Source organism: Chaetura pelagica, unplaced genomic scaffold, assembly GCF_000747805.2.
Source record: "Chaetura pelagica isolate M959 unplaced genomic scaffold, ChaPel_1.0 scaffold436, whole genome shotgun sequence".
Taxonomy (NCBI): domain Eukaryota; kingdom Metazoa; phylum Chordata; class Aves; order Apodiformes; family Apodidae; genus Chaetura; species Chaetura pelagica.
Genome location: NW_009953651.1, coordinates 1642657 through 1663612, shown reverse-complemented (window position 1 = coordinate 1663612; position 20956 = coordinate 1642657). Strand labels below are relative to the sequence as shown.

The 20956-nt window shown below is 35.5% G+C and overlaps 1 protein-coding gene across 1 annotated transcript in view; it reads right to left on the bottom strand.

Moving 5' to 3' along the window:
• CPEB3 (cytoplasmic polyadenylation element binding protein 3) overlaps window positions 1-20956 on the bottom strand; it is an 80948-nt gene that overhangs the window by 28843 nt on the left and 31149 nt on the right. Inside the window, exon 4 of the mRNA XM_010000046.1 lies at window positions 17772-17828. Coding sequence (XP_009998348.1) covers window positions 17772-17828 — 57 coding nt within the window. The remainder of the gene's footprint in view (window positions 1-17771; window positions 17829-20956) is intronic.

Here is a 20956-nt window from a genome sequence, read left to right as displayed (position 1 = left end):
GAAAGAGTGAAGACCGACCTGCAACAGATTTTGCAGTATCTATAGTTAACACTATTTCCTAGAAAATTAAATATTTAAATAAAGACCATATATTTTCCTTTACTGCTTTGCTTTAACAGAATTTGCATTAGAGGGCCCAGCTATCCAAATTATATTAATTAGTATTGCTTCTGTTCTTCCAAGACTGTATTATCCTTACAGACAGTAAACCTAATTTAGCTTAAAACCAACCCTTGCAAATGGCTAGCAATGAAAACCAGTAAGTTATCTGATGAGACTGTGTGTCATAGCTAAAGAAAGAACTTTTGTAAGATTTAACTTTCAAACCGATTCTTAAAGATTTAAATCTTCCATAACAGATCTTGAAGGAATTATCTTAAAAAGCAGATCCCTGAAGCCATTTCACTGCAGAGCAGGACAGCCTCCCTCAGAGTGCTTTACAGGGTTCTAAACACACAGGCTGCATCACTTCCTCCTCCAGTGAATGCAGGCCCCATGTGAGTGGAGGAAAAACAGCAAAATAAAGATAGAAAAGCTTTGTATTGTGGATATGAAGAAATAAGCTTAGCTAACAAAAATTAAAATAAAAATGAAGTCTCATTAAATAAACCACAAAAAACCTGCAACAAAAAACTTGTTAGCTAGGACTAACAAATAACAGTTGTCAAACTGTTCCTTGGTGTTAAAACTCCCTTTCAGTAATTAACAAGAAGAAACATAAATGGATGCTACTCAGTTTGTTAATGAAAAGTAAAGAATTTATTTGTGATCATCTGATGCAATTAACTTGTTACTGTTACTAATAAAATTACTACAGGGGCAAGACATGCAGAGGGACACTAGTCAGAAAAATGTATTCACTGAAAATATCAGTAATAGTCTTCAGCTGTAAAGGATAGATTACAAAAAGAAGTAGGAATGCTATATATGGAAAACAAGCTGATGAACAAAAACCATGAAAATTTTCCAACTGAACACCAGTCTGTTGTTTGTTTTTTTTATAATCACCTGGGACTAGAAAGACTTGATTAGAACGAATATATCAAATGTACAACCCTGACAGAGACCACAGATACAAAAGTCCTCTGTATCTTACTGTGCTTCTAAGCACCAACATAACAAAACCAGAGTAAATGCCACAGAGAAGGATTCAGAGATGCTACTCTTCAAAGTCTACTATAACTGGTTCTAGAAATGGTGGGTTTAGAGCATAAAACAGGACAGACTACTGAATATGCCATTAATAACAAACAGGTCATGCACATACATAAACATATGCATTTCAGAATAAAACAGAACACATGCACAAGAGAAATAATAATCAGGAAAGCTGAAATATCAAATCAGAAAACCCAATGAAAAGCTGGAAATTTGAAAATATCCATAAGAGAATGACATTACTAAGAAACTAAATAAATAACCTTTTAATTCCCACCCCCACAGCTGTTTGTAAAAAAACGAAACAACAAACACAAGCCATTAGTGGAAGTTGACATATCAAATTAGTAGATAGTAGAACAAGGTATTCAACTAAAATACTTGTCTACAGAGGGGGCTAGATAAGTGCCTACTTCTGAAGGAAATAATAAAATTCACAGCAGCCTAGAAAGCAAGATTTCACCTCTTACACTGGATGCTTGACAGTCTGCAAGCACTGCACTCAACTAAATGCAAAAGATGATCTAAAACTCTATGAGGTATACAGCTAAAATATGCAAAGCGTATAGACAAGGGAATAGAGGAGGACTGTTCACTGTCTCTTCCAGTAAGGGGAAACTGAAATGCACTGAGCACCATCAGTACACAGCAAAGCCAAAAGCAATTCCAGCTGTGGAACCCATTGCCACAGGCTCTTTAGGATGCTGAAAAGTTTACATTGGTTCAGAAAAGGGATGAGCGAGAACAGGAGAAAAACCCATTCTGAAGCAATAAATATTGAGACATCACCTCAAGAAATCCCCAGAGGCAGATCTCTGAGAGAGTATTACGGGAACTCATCACTAAATGCCCTGTTTTTATACTCCTGCACCAATCCCCTGGCATCTCTGGGTTGACAGTGTGGCAGAACAGACTGTAGGCTGATTTTCCAAAACTGTGCTTACATCTGTACCTCAAAACTTGGTTGCAAAAGTTAAAAACAACGTACCAAAAAGAACATGACTCAACAGCTCTAAGCATGGTAGCTGCAAACAAATGCTTGCCTCTTAAAGAAAATAGAGGATCAAGAAGAGAACTGATAGGTTATGGCAAGCCCCAAGAAAAACCTGACAAAATTTCTCACTCAAGATGCTTAGTCACAGAGACAGAATCAAACACCAATTAAAATATCTTAATTACAACAAACAGGAAATTAGTCTCTGCGCAGATTCACCTCTCGGTAGTCTGCATATTACCACAATGCAAATGGTAAAAACAAGAATAGAGAGGGATGAGAACATTCAAAAAATAACATACCATTTTTTGACAGACTGTTGTAGAATTTAATTTTTCTTAAGGTTAAGAAAGCTCAAAACAACATTATAAAATTCAAGGTAATGTAAAAGAATTAATATCTCAGACTTCAATATTGTATTTATAAGACAAGTCACAAAATCCCTAACATTAATGAAAAGACACAAATACTCAAACACACACACACAGATCTACTTGTTACTATAGAAAAGCCTCATTTTCACATGGAAAACAATTATTATGAAGTAAAACATGCCTTTTGGTAAAAAAAGAATTCTAAAAGTCAAGCACATTCAGAACCTGTTTGCCCTGTTCAGTCATCACTACAATTTGCATAAAACAGCTTACACTGTATTTATCACAATTCCTACATTACTGTATTTTACTTCTACAAGCAAACATGACTTTTTGCAAGGGCATGTAGTGATAGGACAAGGGGCAACAGTTTTAAATGGAAAGAGGGTAGATTTAGAGTAGATGCCAGTAGGAAATTCTTTCCTGTGAGGGTGGTGAGGCACTGGAACAGGCTTGCCCAGTGAGGCTGTGAATCCCCTCTCCCTGGAAGTGTTCAAGACCAGGCTGGATGCAGCCTTGAGCAATCTGGTCTAGCAGAAGGTGTCTCTGCCCATGGCAGGGGGGTTGGAATTAGATGATCGTTAACCCAAACCATTCTCTAATTCTATGAGTTGCAACAAGTTAATAGTGTCCAACTGATTCCCACTTCCTTCTCTACTTTGGTGCCATTTGATCAACCTGGAAACACTTTCCACAATCTTAAAGTGAAATTAAACAGTGTTCATGTGCACAGAGAGTATACAATATTCTATTTCCATTTGTTTCAGTACCATAAGAGCACTGATAAAATTGTAACTATTGGATACTTTCAACATCCATTAATAATAGTCTGTTCTCTGGAGACAGGGGAAAATAGGAAGTTTGTGCAGAAAACATGAATATTTTCTTTAGCTATCAAATAAACACTAAACCAGTCAGCTCTGAAAAGTCAACTCAAATTCTGTATTATAAACTGTGCTAGTACAGCCTGTACAGCCTCAATCTATATGTATGTGCAAACTACAAGTTACTTACACACTACCATGTATATTGTATGACTGTGTTTGTCTCCAAGCTTCTCCATAAACATGATGCAGTTTCTACACTTTGAAAAGGAAGCAATTTCACATGCATAACTATCAAAGAACATACATGAAAAAGAAGGTAAAATGTTTAATGCCAAAGTACCCCAATTGGATGGCACTGCTCAACTCCAACTGTTAAAAGCTGAAACCTTCACTGTTATTTTCTCAATTTAAAACAGTCTGCGTAAGCTACAGCACCATACATAAACTTAAGGTGCATTAGTAGCTTTCTTGGCAATCAGTGAGCTTGCTATTGTCCATGTTTATTTCTTAGAATAAATTTACATGCAGCACTGGACATACGTGAAATGTTCTCAGTCTGCTTGTAGTTTCTAAGGGTTGCCCATGAAAAAATACAGTGTGCTCAAATATTGTGTTTTTTACATTATTATTACCAACATTCACTACTGAGGACAGTTAATAGTATTGGTATTCACAATGTTCTACCAAGGCAATCCATGTAATACTCAAGTGTGATACTCAATGAATGGTGTTTCATCTAAGAAAAAGGTATTTTTGAAATGTTCAATGCACTAGTTAAACATTGGAGTTCTACCAAGAAAAAGAATACGACCTGAATACAATCTTTTTATTGGAACACTATGCATTAGGAGTCGTAAGTATGTGTCATGAAAGAGTCTTTACATTCAGTCATCCTCCAGTTCACTAGTCACAGCAACACACTTCAAGTTATCAGCACAACATCACCATTGCTTTCAGCTGCTATTTAAAAAGGAGATGTTTTGCAAATGAAGAGACTGATTTATACAAAGCAATTGATCAACCAAATAATGGTAAAATTGGTAATATCATCTTAGCATAAGAGAAGTAAATATTTATTTCTCCCACTATTCAGCAAACAAAACATGTAGTAAATACTTTTACCTCTTCTCCGCCCATAGCTCCTGGCTGCATGTAAACACAGAAGAAAATTGTCGGTACAGCTGTCATTAGATTTAGCTCCAAAAGCTTCTTCTCTTTTTCCCCTCCCACCATGAAGAAGAAAAAGACATTTAAAAAGTGCAAGATGAAATTCAAACAACCCCAGACAAGAGAAAAAGTTTGAAGATGGTAGAGCCAGGGGGAGGGGAAAAAAAAAAAAAAAAGAGGAAAAAAAAAAAAAAAGACGAACATACCTGCTGTGCAAGTTTTTACATAGCAAAGGTATCAAAAAAATCAGGCATATCAGACTTGCAGTACTATGAAATAATAATTTAGGATTATGGTTTTAAGACGCAATAAACATAATCAACAGTATTCCTAATTAAAATAATTATTTTTGCATTTTATTCATTAGTTGTGGAGAACATGTTTTCCAATTATGTTTCAATTTAAATAATTAACCATCTGTAAATACTAAAATATGAACTCAATAGCCATTATGTTCAGATGAATAAAACCAGATTGACAAAACATCTTTATAGCTACCAGAATTAATACAGCATTTCAAGGAGACATGCATAAATGGCAAAATGCACAATGTCGTACAAGTGTAGAAGCATATTTCATGACATAATATGAAATGCAAAAAGCAGCATTTTTTAATCTGGAATTTCAGAATACCAGAAAAGAATCTGGGCAACAGTGTCTTCTACACAGGGACTTCACTCTATCACAAAAGGTATCTGTGGTCTTCCAAGGTAATCAAATGTAGGTTAGGGATCAGGTGGAGTTTTTCAAGAGAAAGTAAACTTTTGCAATAGGTAATAAAGCCTTGCTTGGTTTTTTTCCCTCTTCACTGCAATACTGTTTGTGTTCCTTCTCCTTCCCAAACCCATTGCTTATTTCCAAAACTAAAACAATGCCTTATGGTCCTGCCCTACACACCCAGGTTTTAGGTGTGATTTCCTTAGGTCTCCATACAATCTCCCTTAGCCTACTTCCATATCCCAAAACTTTCCATTCTTCCCATTTTTCTACTTCCATCTTCAAAAGCATCCTGAGGTGTCCACCGTACCCTTCTGCTTTCACTACCTACTTTTCTTTGGCCAGCAACCACATGAGAGATCAGTTGTAGCTAGTTGAGAAGCCATCTGCTGACTGGTCCCCTGGCTTCCCCTCTGAGGGGCCCTCACAGGTGACCCAGAGCAAGGCTGATCCTCCTTCAGCACAGGCACTGGTAGCCTCTCTTGTGCTCCAGTAGCTTTGTCCAGAAGCCCTGAAGAAATAGGATCTCAGATACCATATACCTATGCCTTTTTCCCCCACCATCCATGAGGCCACAAAAGAGCAACTAAATGGGCGTTTCATTAGGGGGATTAAAAAAAATTTAAGAGCTATGATGAACAATTGTTTCACAATTTTTGTTTAACATAAAGACAGTAGAGGCTGTTTGTGTGAAAAACCGTTCAGCCACAATGAGGTAGTAGGTAAGCCCTGAAACAGACTGTGCTCCTTGCACAGCAAGGTGGAATTAATTCTAAAGCTGGCTTTGCAGCAAGAATAAAATTAATCCTCCTCCTTCCTAGTTACTGCTAAAGCCATATTTCATTACTTATGTTGGCAAAGAATCACTGTCAGACCTCATGGAGGAAGTTCTTATCTTGCTGAATGCCCATACATCAAAAAATAAGCATCTATAAAGGTACAGCTATCAACATGATTTGAGAGTAAGCTATCTGAAAGGGGTTTCACAATTAATGTTCCCAATCTAAAAATGAAGTAAAGAAGCATTGCTTTAGTATGAGAGGAAAGAAGACTTCTGTGTTTCTTTTTAAGAACAGAAAGCTTTATGTTCTTAAGAGTAAACATTTACACTCTGAACAAGGTAATAGTCCACAGTGGCAGAAATCTACCACAGACTTAAGTACATTTTAGAGTAACCTATTGCTATTCATCACACTTCTGTGTTATATTGCACTGCATATGAATTTTATCTTATATATGCACTCACATACATAATGTTTATGTCTATTAAGAGGTTTTACTGAAGGTGTATTGACAATTGCCTGTAAATTCTAGCAGGAAAACAGCGCAATCCACTAAAACAGGAAGACAGCCTAGTCAGCATTTGCTGATTCAAAAATACTACATCACATTTAAACACTCAAAGAAGGTGAAGTTTCACCATTATCGATTACATTGTATATATTTACACACAATTAGAAAAATTTATCCAGTGTTAACATTAAAAAATGTTACTTTTTCCAACAAGCTGACAGTTATTCAGTGCAGCAACTTAAGAATGTCAACACACACTTTATTATGTTGTTTAGAGAGGATGCAACATAAGAATGTGACATTTGAGACAAGTTACTTAAAAAATGCTCATCTTGTTCATAAGCCAAAGTTCAGAGCACAACAGATTCAATAAAAGGAATCAGGTAAATTTAATAACATCTCCATTTTTAGTAAATATTTTAGAAAATAAGTGATTAATGCATTAAGACTTTTGGGACCCAGTAAGAATTTTTTTGCAGTATTACAAACAAATTCCTGTGTTATATACATGAAGGTACTTTCTCTCTTGGGCAATTTAACAGAAGACAAAAGAAAAGAGACTGGGAGCTCCCAAAATTGTACCCACCTCTGATGAAGCCACTCCCATATACTGGTTTTGGTGCCAAATATTAAAATCATTCTGCACAGAAAACCATTGCCTGAAAGGTTTCAATATCCAACACAAAAGTGATTCTTTCCTAGGTACCTCACAGAATATTACAGTGTTGATGAAAATTTAGCTGCTTTAAGAAGCAATGACTGCGTTTTCCCAAGTAAAATATGAAACTGTTGCAAGCAGGCACTGCTCAGTTGTGCAACTCCCAGAACAATCACGCCTGTGTTAGTGCAACTTTTTTAACTGACAGGTAGAAAGTTACATAACTGCTATGTCCCAAATTGCATGTACTCAAATACAAAGGAACAAAACACTCTTTTAATCTCCTGATAAGTCTCCTGAAACTATTAACTCACCTCATCCCAGAAGCTGAGTATATTTGTATAAAAATGAAACTCTAAGTTGAAGGACAGAACTCTTAAGATTTTAACAAACAAAACAAACTCCTCAAACCTCAGATCTTGCAATGCAGTTATATAAACTTGGTGCTAATGCTACTGGAATTCCCACAAGCCTGCAGCTAAGACTATCCATTATTGCAATAAATCAAAACATTCAACTGAAATGCTCAAATTTTAACTGCATCTCAAAGAAAGCTATACAAAACTGACAAAAAAAGAACTTTAAAGGCTTGCGCTTTGCAAACGCCTATCTGGCAGTCAAGAGAGAAGGAGTCTACTGGTCCCACAAGAACACACTTGCAAAATTTTATGAAGAGCCACAGAACTCTTCAGATAACATGGCTTACGAGATGAGCATAGCTGTATGACACATATCCACACGCCTCAAGGATTCAGAAGGAGTAACCTAACAAACCTTGTCTATGGTCTTGGAAAAGCAGAGGACCAGAGTGTGTGCAGTGTGACAATATTGGCAAGAGAAAAAAAGAGCTACATGGATGAGGGAAGTTAGTCTGCTGTTTAAAAGTTACTCTTGCTCAGCAAACATATATCCTGAAAGCCATGAGTGCAGGCAAGCAACAGAACATTACTTACTCTATATCAACATGTAAACCACCTTCATTCTTCAGCTCACTACTGAGGCTGGGAGTAAGTTTGGTTTTGTCCTGTTTGTGTTAGAAGGTTCCAACACAAAAAGGGGCACTGTGTAATTTGTGTGATAAAAGCAGATCATGCAAATAAACACCAGAAATTGCACAATTGACTTCTGAGAATTATTATTACTAAGAGAGGTGTGCTGCAATTTATTTGAAAGAGATTAAACCAAGTGACAACCTACAGATAAGAAAGTACTCTGACTAAAATATATTCTTACAAACCAGCTCATCTCTAACATCTTCATTTCTTAGCATACAGAAAGATAACTGTTTGCCATGCTTCAGATAAATGTGCATTATTACAGATCTTTTTAGAGCAAGAATGAAAAGCCAATAGTGAAACAGAATGTACCAAAGTTTAAACAATTCAACCTCAGTTTTATTATCTCTAGTTCCCAACTTGTCTCCTTCCTACAGAGAGGCTACGCAGGGGACCTGAAGCACCCTAAGGAAGCAGTAATTAGACACTTGCTCCAAAGAAAACATTTATGTGAGACCTTTCCTATAATTAACAATTCAGCCAAGTTCCTGAATCACAAGGCTGTACTCTTTGTGGGCAATCACACTGACCTGGATTTTCTGTCTAATACTACAGTTCCCTATAGGGCAAATATCCACAGCATTAAAAGGTCTGCATGGGCAAGAGAGCCCTATATATTTTAAACTGTTCTTATAATCATGTAAGCTATAATAGTGTACATTAAAACATAAACGTGAACCATATAGCTCAGCTAGAATATGTATGAGAGCTCATATACAGTGAGGTGGATGTGACCAATGAACCATCTTGATGACTATTCAGTCTTCAACAGTGACGCTAGAAAGAGCATGTTAAGACTGGCCACTATCAGGGATGAAACATGTTGGAAGGCATACTCTCACCTACTTCTAATACTTAAAGGCCTTCTGTTATCAATTTGTCTAATGCTTTTTTGAAGTTGCTGATATGATCTGCTTGCACAAATTCCTGTGGCAGCACGTTCCAAAAGGAAACTGCAGAAGCACTTCCTTTTGTGAGTTTTTAATTGAGTTACTGGAAGTTTCACCAGTTGCCCTGTCAGTTCTAGCTCTGTGGAACATGCTAAAAAGCAGTTTTGAAATTCCCAGTGATTCTTCTAAGGTGCCATCACATTAACTTTAAGCCTTCTCCTCACCAAACTGAAGCATTTCAGCTTCTTTAATCTCTTGGTGATTCAGTACAGTCACAGTAGAGACAAACTATCAGAAAGAACAATTTTAAGATACAGATAACATTATTCTGGTTGTTAGCTATTTTGATAATACACAATAAGGAAAAAGCACAGCTAACTGGAAAAAAAGTAATAATTAAGCTTCCAAAGGGGACAGAGAAAACAGAAATAGAGAACTGATGTTTTCAGCCTCATTAGCTTTACCCAAGGCTGCAAGACAAAAAGGTAAAAACTTCCAAGTTATGTGCTGTCACTGGTTTAATTTATTCCTATGGAATAGGATTATTCAATAGGAAGGCCATGAAAATAATTTCCCAAGCTTTAGGGCTTGTACTTGTGTACTATTCTGGTCTCAAATCACACCTGTAACTGGGCTGACCATGTTCCTACAGACTCACAGTATGTACTGCTCACAATACACTTCACTTAAAAGACAACAGAAAATACAAATCAGCGGCACTTGGGAAAAATGGGTATCAGTGATGACTGTGCAAAAGCTCAACCTAGAAATATTACCATCTGGCATGATAATAAATGCTGACACAATACATCACTACAAGAAGGCGTAGTAACAACTTAAGAGTTCAATATCCCTGTGAACCAAGCCTTTGAAGTTAAGAAACACTTGTGAAAACAAAACCCACCTTACTTCATCTCCTGGTGACAACAGATGCTAGTCATGTGAAATGAGTATACACTCTAACAGCTCAACCTCTAGTTCAGGGTTCAATTTTTATGGATCAGAAACTGTGGGGAAAAGATCCACTGGGAAGACAGCTAGCTACACAAGGGAGAAAATCAGTAGAAAAATTAACAAGCTTGACTGAAACACAATCACCTTCTTAAAACACTTTTTTTTTTTAAGCAAATCAATCACATGCTGATATTCATTCAACATGTTACTATCACTATCATCAAGAAAATGTTCTGAAGAGAAACTTGTGTATTGTTCACCTACATCAAGCAGATAAAAAAACGTTCAGCAGCTTCATTATGACTTAATTATGTAAGTTGCAAAAGAGAACTTTCTGGAGAACCTTTTTAAATTCATCAAACCTTATTAAAAATCTCATTACTTAAATCTATAGACAATGTACTTCCAGTATGTTCATACAGGAGATAATATTGCCAATTTTTTTTGTTGACTTCTCTTTTAGATCAGATTCTAATAGCAACATTAAACTGACAAGCTATGAAAGATCCTTTTCACAGATTTCAGCAGAGATATGGACAGAATTAATTTGTGTTAGAGCCTGGAGACTGTATGATAACCCTTACTCGGGTAGCTGTAAAATTAGGGAACTGAAAACATATTATAATGTTATTAAATTATGTTGGACCATGAAAATAATCTTTACTTATTAGGCACTCCCTTTAGAATTTTTTATTTTAGATTAACTAAAATGTTGAAGCCAGGCAAGCTCATATGCCAAATAATGCAGGGAATTACAAATTACTAACATCTCCAATTATTTTTTTTCCATTGCTTTTTTATAATATAGATTTGGATCTGCACATTGCGTATGAATTAAACAGCATTTCAAATAAATAATAAATTTATGAATCCATAAAACATTAACTCAAAAAAACTATATCTACACTTTTTCCATATCATAGCTAGAAGTACCCAATCAGGTACTTTCAAATACAGAAATAAGTTACACCATTTATTTGCATTATCACATTTAACGGAAGATTTCCTAGAAAGTATTTTGAGATTTTTTAAAACATTCTTTCTTCACTGTTGGTATTTATCAATGCAATAATCTTCACTTGCAGCCCAGAAAGCCAAATGTTTCTTGGGCTGCATCAAAAGAAGCGTAGCCAGCCAGTCGAGACAGGTGATTCTCCGCCTCTGCTCCGCTCTGGTGAGACCCCACCTGGAGTACTGTGTCCAGTTCTGGAGTTCCCGACATAAGAAGGACATGGAACTCCTCTAGGGCGTCCTGAGGAGAGCCATGAAGATGATCAGAGGGCTGGAGCACCTCCCCTATGAAGACAGTCTGAGGAAGTTGGGGTTGTTCAGCCTGGAGAAGAGGAGGCTCCGTGGTGAACTTATTAGCAACTTTCCAATATCTGAAGGGGGCCTACAAGAAAGCTGGGGTAGGGCTTTTTACACAGGTGTATACTGAGAGGACAAGGGACAATGGTTTGAAGCTTAAAGAGGGGAGATTCAGGTTGGACATTAGGAAAAAATTTGCCACCCTTTGAGGGTGGCAAGATGCTGGAACAGATAGCCCAGGAAGGTTGTGGATGCCCCCTCTGGGAAGGTCTTCAAGGCCAGGTTGGGTGGGGCATTGAGCAACCTGATCTAGCAGGAGGTGTCCCTGCCCATGCAGGGTGGTTGGAATTAGATGATCTTTAAGGTCCCTTCCTACCCTAGCCATTCAATGAATCTATGATAATGTGTCCACAATATCAAACATTCCAAGGAATTCTTAAAGATGCTTCTTAAATTGAATTAAAATAGCATTATTTCTATGGGGAAAAAAAAAAAAAGTCAACATTTCTAGATTTGCAATTTTGGAGCTAAAAGGGCTAAATGAATATTCATTTGACAAGACTGAGAACCTCCTTGATTGATAAGGTACCAGAATCTTAGTTCTAACTTGGAAAACTCATCTGTCATCTTGAAACAGTCTGCAGTTCTGAATTATACTTGCTTTAGGACACTACAAGTTGTCCAATGATTTTTTAAGATCAGAAAGGAAAATATGTCAAGCTTTTTCATTTGAATATTGGGTCTCTGTAGTTCTTAGAGATCTAGAAGTGTCCAAGTGAATTACAATGCTAGTGAAAATGAATTAATGAACTGATAAAATCAAGTAACAAGAAGCAAATAAACAGAATTATCTAGGAACTCTATTTTTACGTAATTAAAATACACAGACTGAGATCAAGTTTTGTGTGCATATAGCAAAAAATGCAGAAGCAAAAAGTGCATGCAACATAGTCAGAATTTGTATCAGCTGATCTGAATATTTCCTTTGGGTCATAATAAAATTCTGAGATGAGACATATGAATATTGTATCTTTGTAAAGTACTAGATGTCTTTTAAACTTTGGGCCACATTAAAAAAATCAATTGGGAAACATTCTTGACTGTTCACTTCAGTCAGTTAATTTGTTATCATGTATATAAATAAAGTTTATTTAAATCTTTATGAGTTTTAAAGTATCTGTCTCAAATAACCTGTCCCAAATCACATATGTGGAAAAATTGTGGTTGCAATTCCAGCAAGACAAATCCAAAGTTTTCTCTTTGATTACTCTGTCTGAATGGTCAAGGTTATCTAACAAATCATCAAAATGTGGAACAAAGAAAATAAATAACGAAGAACTAGGTAATTAACACTATTTTAAGCTGATTTTTATACAGTTGGAGGGATATGAAAGGCAGTAGCTAAAGCAGAAGCAGTCTGAGTAACTTAATTTGTAGCAATGAACATAAAGAAATTATATGCCCATAAACATGGTTTTAAATTAATTCAAGATTTTTACTAACTAAAATAGGAGTCAAGGCTGACGAGAACAGTTTGATATAAAGATGAGGCCAGTGCTTGAACCAGCATGAAGTCACTCCATATAAAATACTTTTTCTTGAACAACGGTTTCTGAATTTTATGTAGCTGATAAACGAACAGGATATAACGAAAGTCATATGCATAAAAGAATGGGGGGGGTGGAATACATTTGGGAGAGGAAAGAATTAAAGGTGGTTCCCTGCATTAACTTTTGGGTTCCTTGCCATAGGATGTTTGAACTGAGCTTTATGCGCACAGAAAACTATTTGCTTCCACAGGCAGTTTTCTATATGTTAGTCTGTTATTTACAGAACACTCACCCCACTTTTTCAGGGATAGCATTTGCAATTATTTTTACTTCAACATGTTTCAGCATTTGAGATTTGAGGCGTTATTCTTCATGATGAGAAATCCAACAGAACAGCTTGTTTAAGAAAATAATGCTGGCCCCTTCCCTTTTCTCTATGGCTAGAAAAGTTGTTCACAAAGAACAAGACTTCTAACCTCCAGTATTTTTACAGAGGCCTTTGGAATAAAACACATAATCCAAATAATTTGGCTTTGGGAATTAGGATTATTGCTCATTTAAAAGTGGTTCAAAGGATAGTTTTTGATTTCCACTGATAGATGGGCTGGATGTGCAGATGGGCACTCCAATGATTTGGTGGCAGCCTCAACAGTCTCTTCTATTTCTCTCTTTCCCAAGAGCAAGCAGTACAAGCATTACCAACAAACTTCCTCATAACATACACTGACATTCATACATAATTGAATCCCATCACCAGAAAAAAGCAGTATGTAGTTAAGGCCCACACACTGGACCTCAAACTCTTGAGCAAACACGTGAACCACATTTCATACACAAACTATTGTTTAAAGAGCTTAGGTCTTCATTCTGTAGACACACTGAGCAGTCAAGCATCTGTGTGGGAGGGAAGGATTACCTGTTTTATTGTTTCATTTTAGCTTAAAAAATAGATTAATGATAAATCTCACATTTCTAACAGCCAGGCTATTAGAAACTTCCTTCATGTTGCTTCCAGTCTACCAAACCTAATTCTGGACTGCAGTCTCATCTCTTCTAGCATCATATATAATGCTTGTGGAATAGCCTGGCAAATCACATTCTAAAAACTCCACAGACACAGATGGCCATGGACCCACAATAGTGGGGATCACACAGATGAAAGGAAAGCAAATTGATGTTATGAGACAGGAAAAGTGGTGGGAAAAACAACAAACAAAAAGGTAGTAAAGAGCTACAAAGTTCGATTAAAAGGAATGAAGTTCAAGAAATATTTCTCTGGTAGAAAGAGACTGTAGCAGTCACTGATAAGAGATACTGCCTTCAGTAACAGCCAAATCAAATCTTAGAAAGTGTAGATGCTAATATATTAAAAAAAAAAAAAAAAAAGAAAGAAGAAAGAAAAATCATGTTTTGTTCCTCCCCTGAGTTTCCCCTCTCTGTCCTGTTTTTAATTAAACAGGTATAAAAGGGACTTTGAGATATCAGCTAGCCCACCTCAGGTTCCAAGGCAGCATTAATTCTAAGTTTGTACAGCTGGTTCTGAAAAACTTAACAAGGTTATATATAAAGTGAGAGTTCACATAATCTGGGACTTACTAGCCCTGCTGCCTTTGCTATGTCACACTTCACATTATTTATTTTTTCCCTCCAGCTAAATAAACTGTAATGTCTTCACAATTAAATCAGGTCTTGTTTTACAAACCTTAATAGCTCTCTCTGTATCTTTTATTCCTTTATATTATTTATTACATGTTAAATAAGATAGTAACACATTAATAACATGACTTGCCAATTGGGCTAAAGAGCTCAGCAAATTCCTATACGCAGGTATCAAACTATTAGAAGAGACTGATGTCTCTCAAAATTTAGCTGCACATTTTCCCAGAATATTACCACAACAGAAAAAAAAGCTTTTATTGGCTATTCAATTGCCAACCCGGTATTTTGCAAGACAAAAAGAATTCAATAAACTCTCTATTCAGCGTGGTTCATTTCAAGGTGTACCAACAGCATTGGAAAAAGATTTAAATATAAAATTCTATTTCAGCAAGTTGATTTATCTAAACATTATATGCGTTTGAAAGCAATACATCAGAAAATAGGAAGAGCCAAGTATGATAGCTCTTGTGGAGAAATGGTAATTTTAAAGCAAATAGAAGCATGAAAATAAAAAATGAAGTTGTTCTGCTGTCATTATATTTGCAGTTGTTGCATGATGACTTCTCCAAATAACTATTATTTATATTATTTTAAAAAATGCAAAATGTCTACATAAACATCTATAAAAGTGCCCCAAGCCCTTGCCTTAATGTATTTTTCAATATTTTTTTTCAGAATAATCAGAACTAAATCACACTAGTGAAAAGAAAAGACTGTCAGATGGAGAGCAAACAGTACCAGACCTCACAGATGACACATTTTCATACAAAACAAGAATGAACATTGGAAGCAGATGGAATATTTGAAGGCCAACAGCAGTGCAAAGTCACTGTACAGAGGAGCTTTAGGAAAAATAACATTTCAGCACTTCACAAAGGGTTTCTTCTTATTTGTTAGATTAACTACCCTTAGTCTAAGCTCTTCTTACAGAAGTTCTTTTGGGATCCCAGCAATACAGTTAGGTGCTTCATTAGAAAGATCACACACCTTCATTTATTCCCCATCTCCCTCTTTCAGCTGCAATACTTCTCTTCCACTAAAGCTTATTGTTGGCTTTCTGGAGTTCACATAAAGCATTAAAGAGAGTTCACTACATAACACGTCAGTGACACTATAGTGATGCTGACAATTTAGTCCTATTTATGCAGTAAATTAAAAAGGGCATATTAACTAGAGTACATCAAGTGAAGCAACAGCCGCACAAATGTATGACTACAAATGGGAGTGAATATTAACAATTATACATTTTAAAGTAATTTCCTCTATGTCACAGAACTCAGTGCTTTGACATGCTGATGATTTATAGCTTTGCACAATGATAAACAAAATGGTGGCAGTATGATCTACACTAAGCCCTGCCCACTAAGCAAGCAACACCTGAAGAGAGAAATTCCTCTCAGAAAACTTCCCTTCTCCCTACAACACATGGAGTTTTGCACTGCTGTTGGCACAAGCCTACGTCATTTTCTAGCTTCAACAGACTGCATATACTATTAGTGAGAAATCGAGCTGTGAGTAATACATCTTAAAGATTACCACGTCTTCAGAGGAAAACAGTGCTTATTTAGCAGTGACTGTAACTAGAATGTGAGGGTTGGATTTGCAGATTCAGCAGACAGTGTGTAGTTTCACAGAGATTATATCTAGACACTACAAGGATTATGATTTAAAGAAGTGATGCAAGTTCTCCAAATTGTTCAAAAAATTACTGGAATGAAATATCTTTGGGGAATTTTTATTTATTTTATATTATTTTATTTTTTAATCCCAAACCACAAACATCCCAGGACAGGCAAAAATATTTCTTCTTGCACCAACTTTCCTTAGTATGGCAAAAGTAATGGATCACATGGGAATTAAATAGTTTTAAATATTTCAGTTTTAGCTGCATACAAAAGAGGATTTAAATCACAGAAAGTAATTTTTAAGCTCATGAACTTACATCTTTGAAGAGTTAAGAATAAAAGCAAGTATTCAAGGAGGAAAAACCAACAGGTTTCACAGTACAGTAATTCTAGCTCTGGGCTCTTAGTAATGGCCAAAACCAGTGTGGCCTTGCCTAGTAAAGAATGGAAGGGAGAAAATATATCTGAACGTCTCCAGACTTTTGATTTGCACTCAAATTAACTCAAAAGAACAATCACTACTCTTTTGCTAATTTGCATATTCATGATTCCAGGTTTATCTAAGTCTGTAAGCAGTTAATATTTCAATAAACCCATAATATTTTAAATACTGGAAATGCATGAATACATTTTGTTTAGGTCCCTCAGATAGTTATACTAATCATTTAGCCCATATACCAGGACTAGAGCTGCAAAAGATAGTCATTTTTTATAAACAGTTAAAATATATAGGTGCTGTAAAAATTTGAAAGTAATTAGACAGAGATGAAGAAATATTTCCTGAAACATTATTTCCAACACCTAACAAAAAAAATTGATGCTTCAAAATAGTTACTCCTTATCAGGTTTAGATGGACAGAAACTATATGCTTTGATTTGCATAGTTCAGTTCTACATGATGCTGGTGATGCCTAACACCCCATCCTCCACACCCCCCACGACATGATATGAGGCTCTCTCTAGAGCTTCCAGATACATTTTGGCAGGTTTTTTTAATGCATATGTTCAGAATTTTTTTTATTATTTATGTTTCTTTTCCCAAGCAAAATCAATCATCCAGTAAAGTTCAGTTAAACAATTATTCCTCCTCATTTAGATGTCTAAACATTCTCTCCAGTCCTGTCTACATAATGTTTTAAGGAAACCAACAAAGTAAGCTCCATCAGTCAATGTAATTGTATGCAAAACTTGTAACAACTCATCCCAACAAGAATAAATATGTCTGGAGAGATAACAGAAAAGAAAGTTACAGATATAACACACATACACATCCACAAAAGAGGTAACAACTGAGATTGTTTTGCAATATCAGCCGCAGCAGTGGAACACATAAAGCTATTACAAAATTAATATCAAGAATCACCAATTCTACCAATAAAATCAGAGATAGCTGATTTATGAAAATCATGGTAAGATAGTGTACATAGATTTCTATACAAATATCATTACGCATTTATCTCTGACTGTACAGCTATGTACACAGTAAATGTAAGAAATAATACTGAACATTACAATATTAATCACTAAATATGAACTACTTACTATTAAGAGCCATAATGTTGTCTGTTCCTGGATGATGGAAGTTTATTCCCATACGCCCTGGAATGTAAATATAACTTATTTTTAATGTTTTTCTTTCAAAACTGCATTAAATTAATTAATATGAAAAATTGCTGAAGGGGATGAAGGCAACTTCCTAAGAATACACACTTAAGATATTTAACTATAATGCCTCTAGTGTTATCTATGTAAAATACTGAAAATCACAAAACAATTAAATAATTAAGACATCCTTTTGCTTTCTACTAGATAAGTATTACATTTACCATTTCAAAATATGGCCTCAGAGTTCAACCTTGCTCAAGTTGTGCCATTTATAGTAGGCTTCAAATAATGAGTACAAACTCCACTTAATTAGTAAAAATAAATCACTATTTTCCATACCACCTGTGACACCAGAAGCTCTTGAGTTAACAGATTGCTGGAGACAAAGTGCTTACCCTATTCTTGTATTCTTTCCTAAGTATCTGCTATCACTTACTCTGAGATTAGATAGTGTGTTAGAGGAAGAGTTGCTCTAACAGAGTTCACATATGAACTTTGAAAATTTTTTATTCTTGAGCCATAATATGGGACCATATAAACAGAAAGTTCACCATTCAATCAAGTAAACTCGGTGCCAGTTTCCAGGAGCTAGAGAGATACAAAATGGAACCAGATTTCTCACGTGAGATTTAAGAATTGAAAGGTTGGCTTAAGACCATGTCTGACTTCTGAACTGGAAGCGGGAAATTTACACATGGTTACTTTGTTTCAAAAGAGACTTAGTGCACTAAAAGCAAGAAATGAGCCAGCTCCACTACTATTCTGATTGGTTTTAGGTTTAGATACTATTTAACTGAGTTGAAGTAGTAACTTAGTTTGGAGAAACAGCACTTTCTTAATTAAAGCCCCCTGAAACAATTTGAAAGCTGTAATTTATATTAGTCCTTGTTGGGAAAAAGATAGAAATGGATCATTATCACAAAAAAAAAAAATCAATTAAGTAATGTAAGTAACTAAAGTTATTTACAGGTATTGTAAGCCATTTCATATGCTGTCCTTATCTCTAGATTTGTGGTTAACTTTGGGAGCTAAGGAAGCAAGGCAGTTTACATTTCTTCACTACATTGGCATTCAAATATGGGAGCTAAAGACCCACTCATTCTACTGAAGAACCAATTGTTCCTGTACTTTTGCAAAACCAAGCTTTAACAAAGATAGCTTTGATGAAGCAGAACTAAAGCAAATCACCATCATTTTTAATTCCTATCAGTAAGTTAAAGCCTTCTATTTTCAGTCACAGAGGTTATTGTGCTGTAATAAATATTGTTTCTAAACAGATGCAACATGAAGTTTCAGAACACTTTGGAAACTAAGTCACAAGCAGTTTAAGAAAACCAAATACATTTTTTCTTCACATTAAAATTTTATCATTCTTCTAGAAAAAAATGCCTCCACAATAAGACTATGAAGCCAACAGCACCTCCAGAAAGAAGTGGTGGCAGAAAGAAGGTAAGATTTCCATTTTTACTTTCCAACTCACTGAGCAAAGCTTCTTAAGAGAGATCTTTATTAACTACTTCAGATACCCTAATTACAGCTATAATTCTCCTATACGTATTTTCACATTACTCTGACACTGTAGAAACATTAAAGCTGCTATTATTACACTTTGTATAAGCTTGTGCTAAAATATTTCAGAAATCTTGCCAGACTGACATTAATTCCCTTTTCCTTAACAGCATTTTAATGAGTGTGAGGTTACAGGTATTAATTGTAAAGAGGAAAGTTGTATACAATAATCTATACTTGTAATATAATAATTGTAATAGAAAAAATAGAACTACTACAAAAAACCTCAACAAAATTTGAATGCATAAATAATGCCTTGGATGGGCCCTTCTCTTTTCCTTTGCTAAAGCTGAAATTCTGCTGTTTAACCAGCTTCAGAAATAGAATAGTATCTGTGACATCTGGGTTTGTTTTTTTCCTTCCTTCAGGCTATCACTGGACCAGGTGCTGCTTGTGTGACATTTTGTCACCTGCCCTTGGCCTGCTATTTTTAAACAGTTCTTGTCAGCTATCTTTTAAGAGGAGCAGAAAATATAGAGCAGCACAAGCAGAAGGACGTGATCTCACATTGAGCTAAGCAACAGTGTGGGGTAATTCTGTGCATCTTCAGAGGTCCCCTGCTGCAATTCTACAGAAACAAATTGATAGAATACTTTCAAAACACACCTGTATTAAAAGCATTTGAAACAGACTGGTAATGCACCAATCATAAGACAGTTACCAATAATTTTATAGCCTTTCATATTAGCTACAACATTTGAGCATCTTGCTGTGTGAAGCAAATTGTTCAATTGAAAAAAGTGGCCATATGCAGATTACAAAAACTGAATTATCTAAGGAACAAGAAGAGAGAACATAAAGGAAATTATAAATTAATTCATTTAAAGGTGCAGTGTAAAACTGTGAAATGTAATTAAGAATATGTACTTTCAAGGAATATTTAGGTTAAACACAGAAATTAACTATCAGAAAACAATCAATTTTAAGAAAAGGACTTGTATGCTACCTGGACTTTTATAAAGTCTATATAAGCACATATTTCTAATTATGTTTTTAAAATTAAATACCTGGATTATAAATTTAAAAAAAAAAAAAGTACTTTCCCATAATCTTAAGCACAATAAGCAGAAACACAGAGGTTATAGATTTCAGCAGTTCACTGAAGTCATAAATAGGAACCCTTCCAGTAACAACATCCCCAGTATTTGTATTCAGTGTACATCTGCCGTTTTCAGTTTGCTTGTCTTGGTTTCATAAGTATACACAAAGTATATTTTGGATTACGTGCTTTTATAACACACACATTACTGCAGTTAGACTGCAACAATAAACACTTTTACATAACTCTAAAAAATTAATCCAGTTGTACACTTTCTGCTCTTTGTAAACATTTTGGAGTTTAAATGAGGGTTTAGTGATTCTTGTATAGCCCAGGCTGCTCTTTTGTATATCTTATGTCATTGAATTCCTAAAATTCCCTCTCCTAACAGCATTTGGAGAGACTTTTCTGGCTGGATTGCCTATGTGCTCTGCTGCTTGTCCCATATCATGCTTTTCATGGAAGAGAGCCAATTCCTTCTTAGAGCACATCTCAAGTATGTGCATCTTATCTT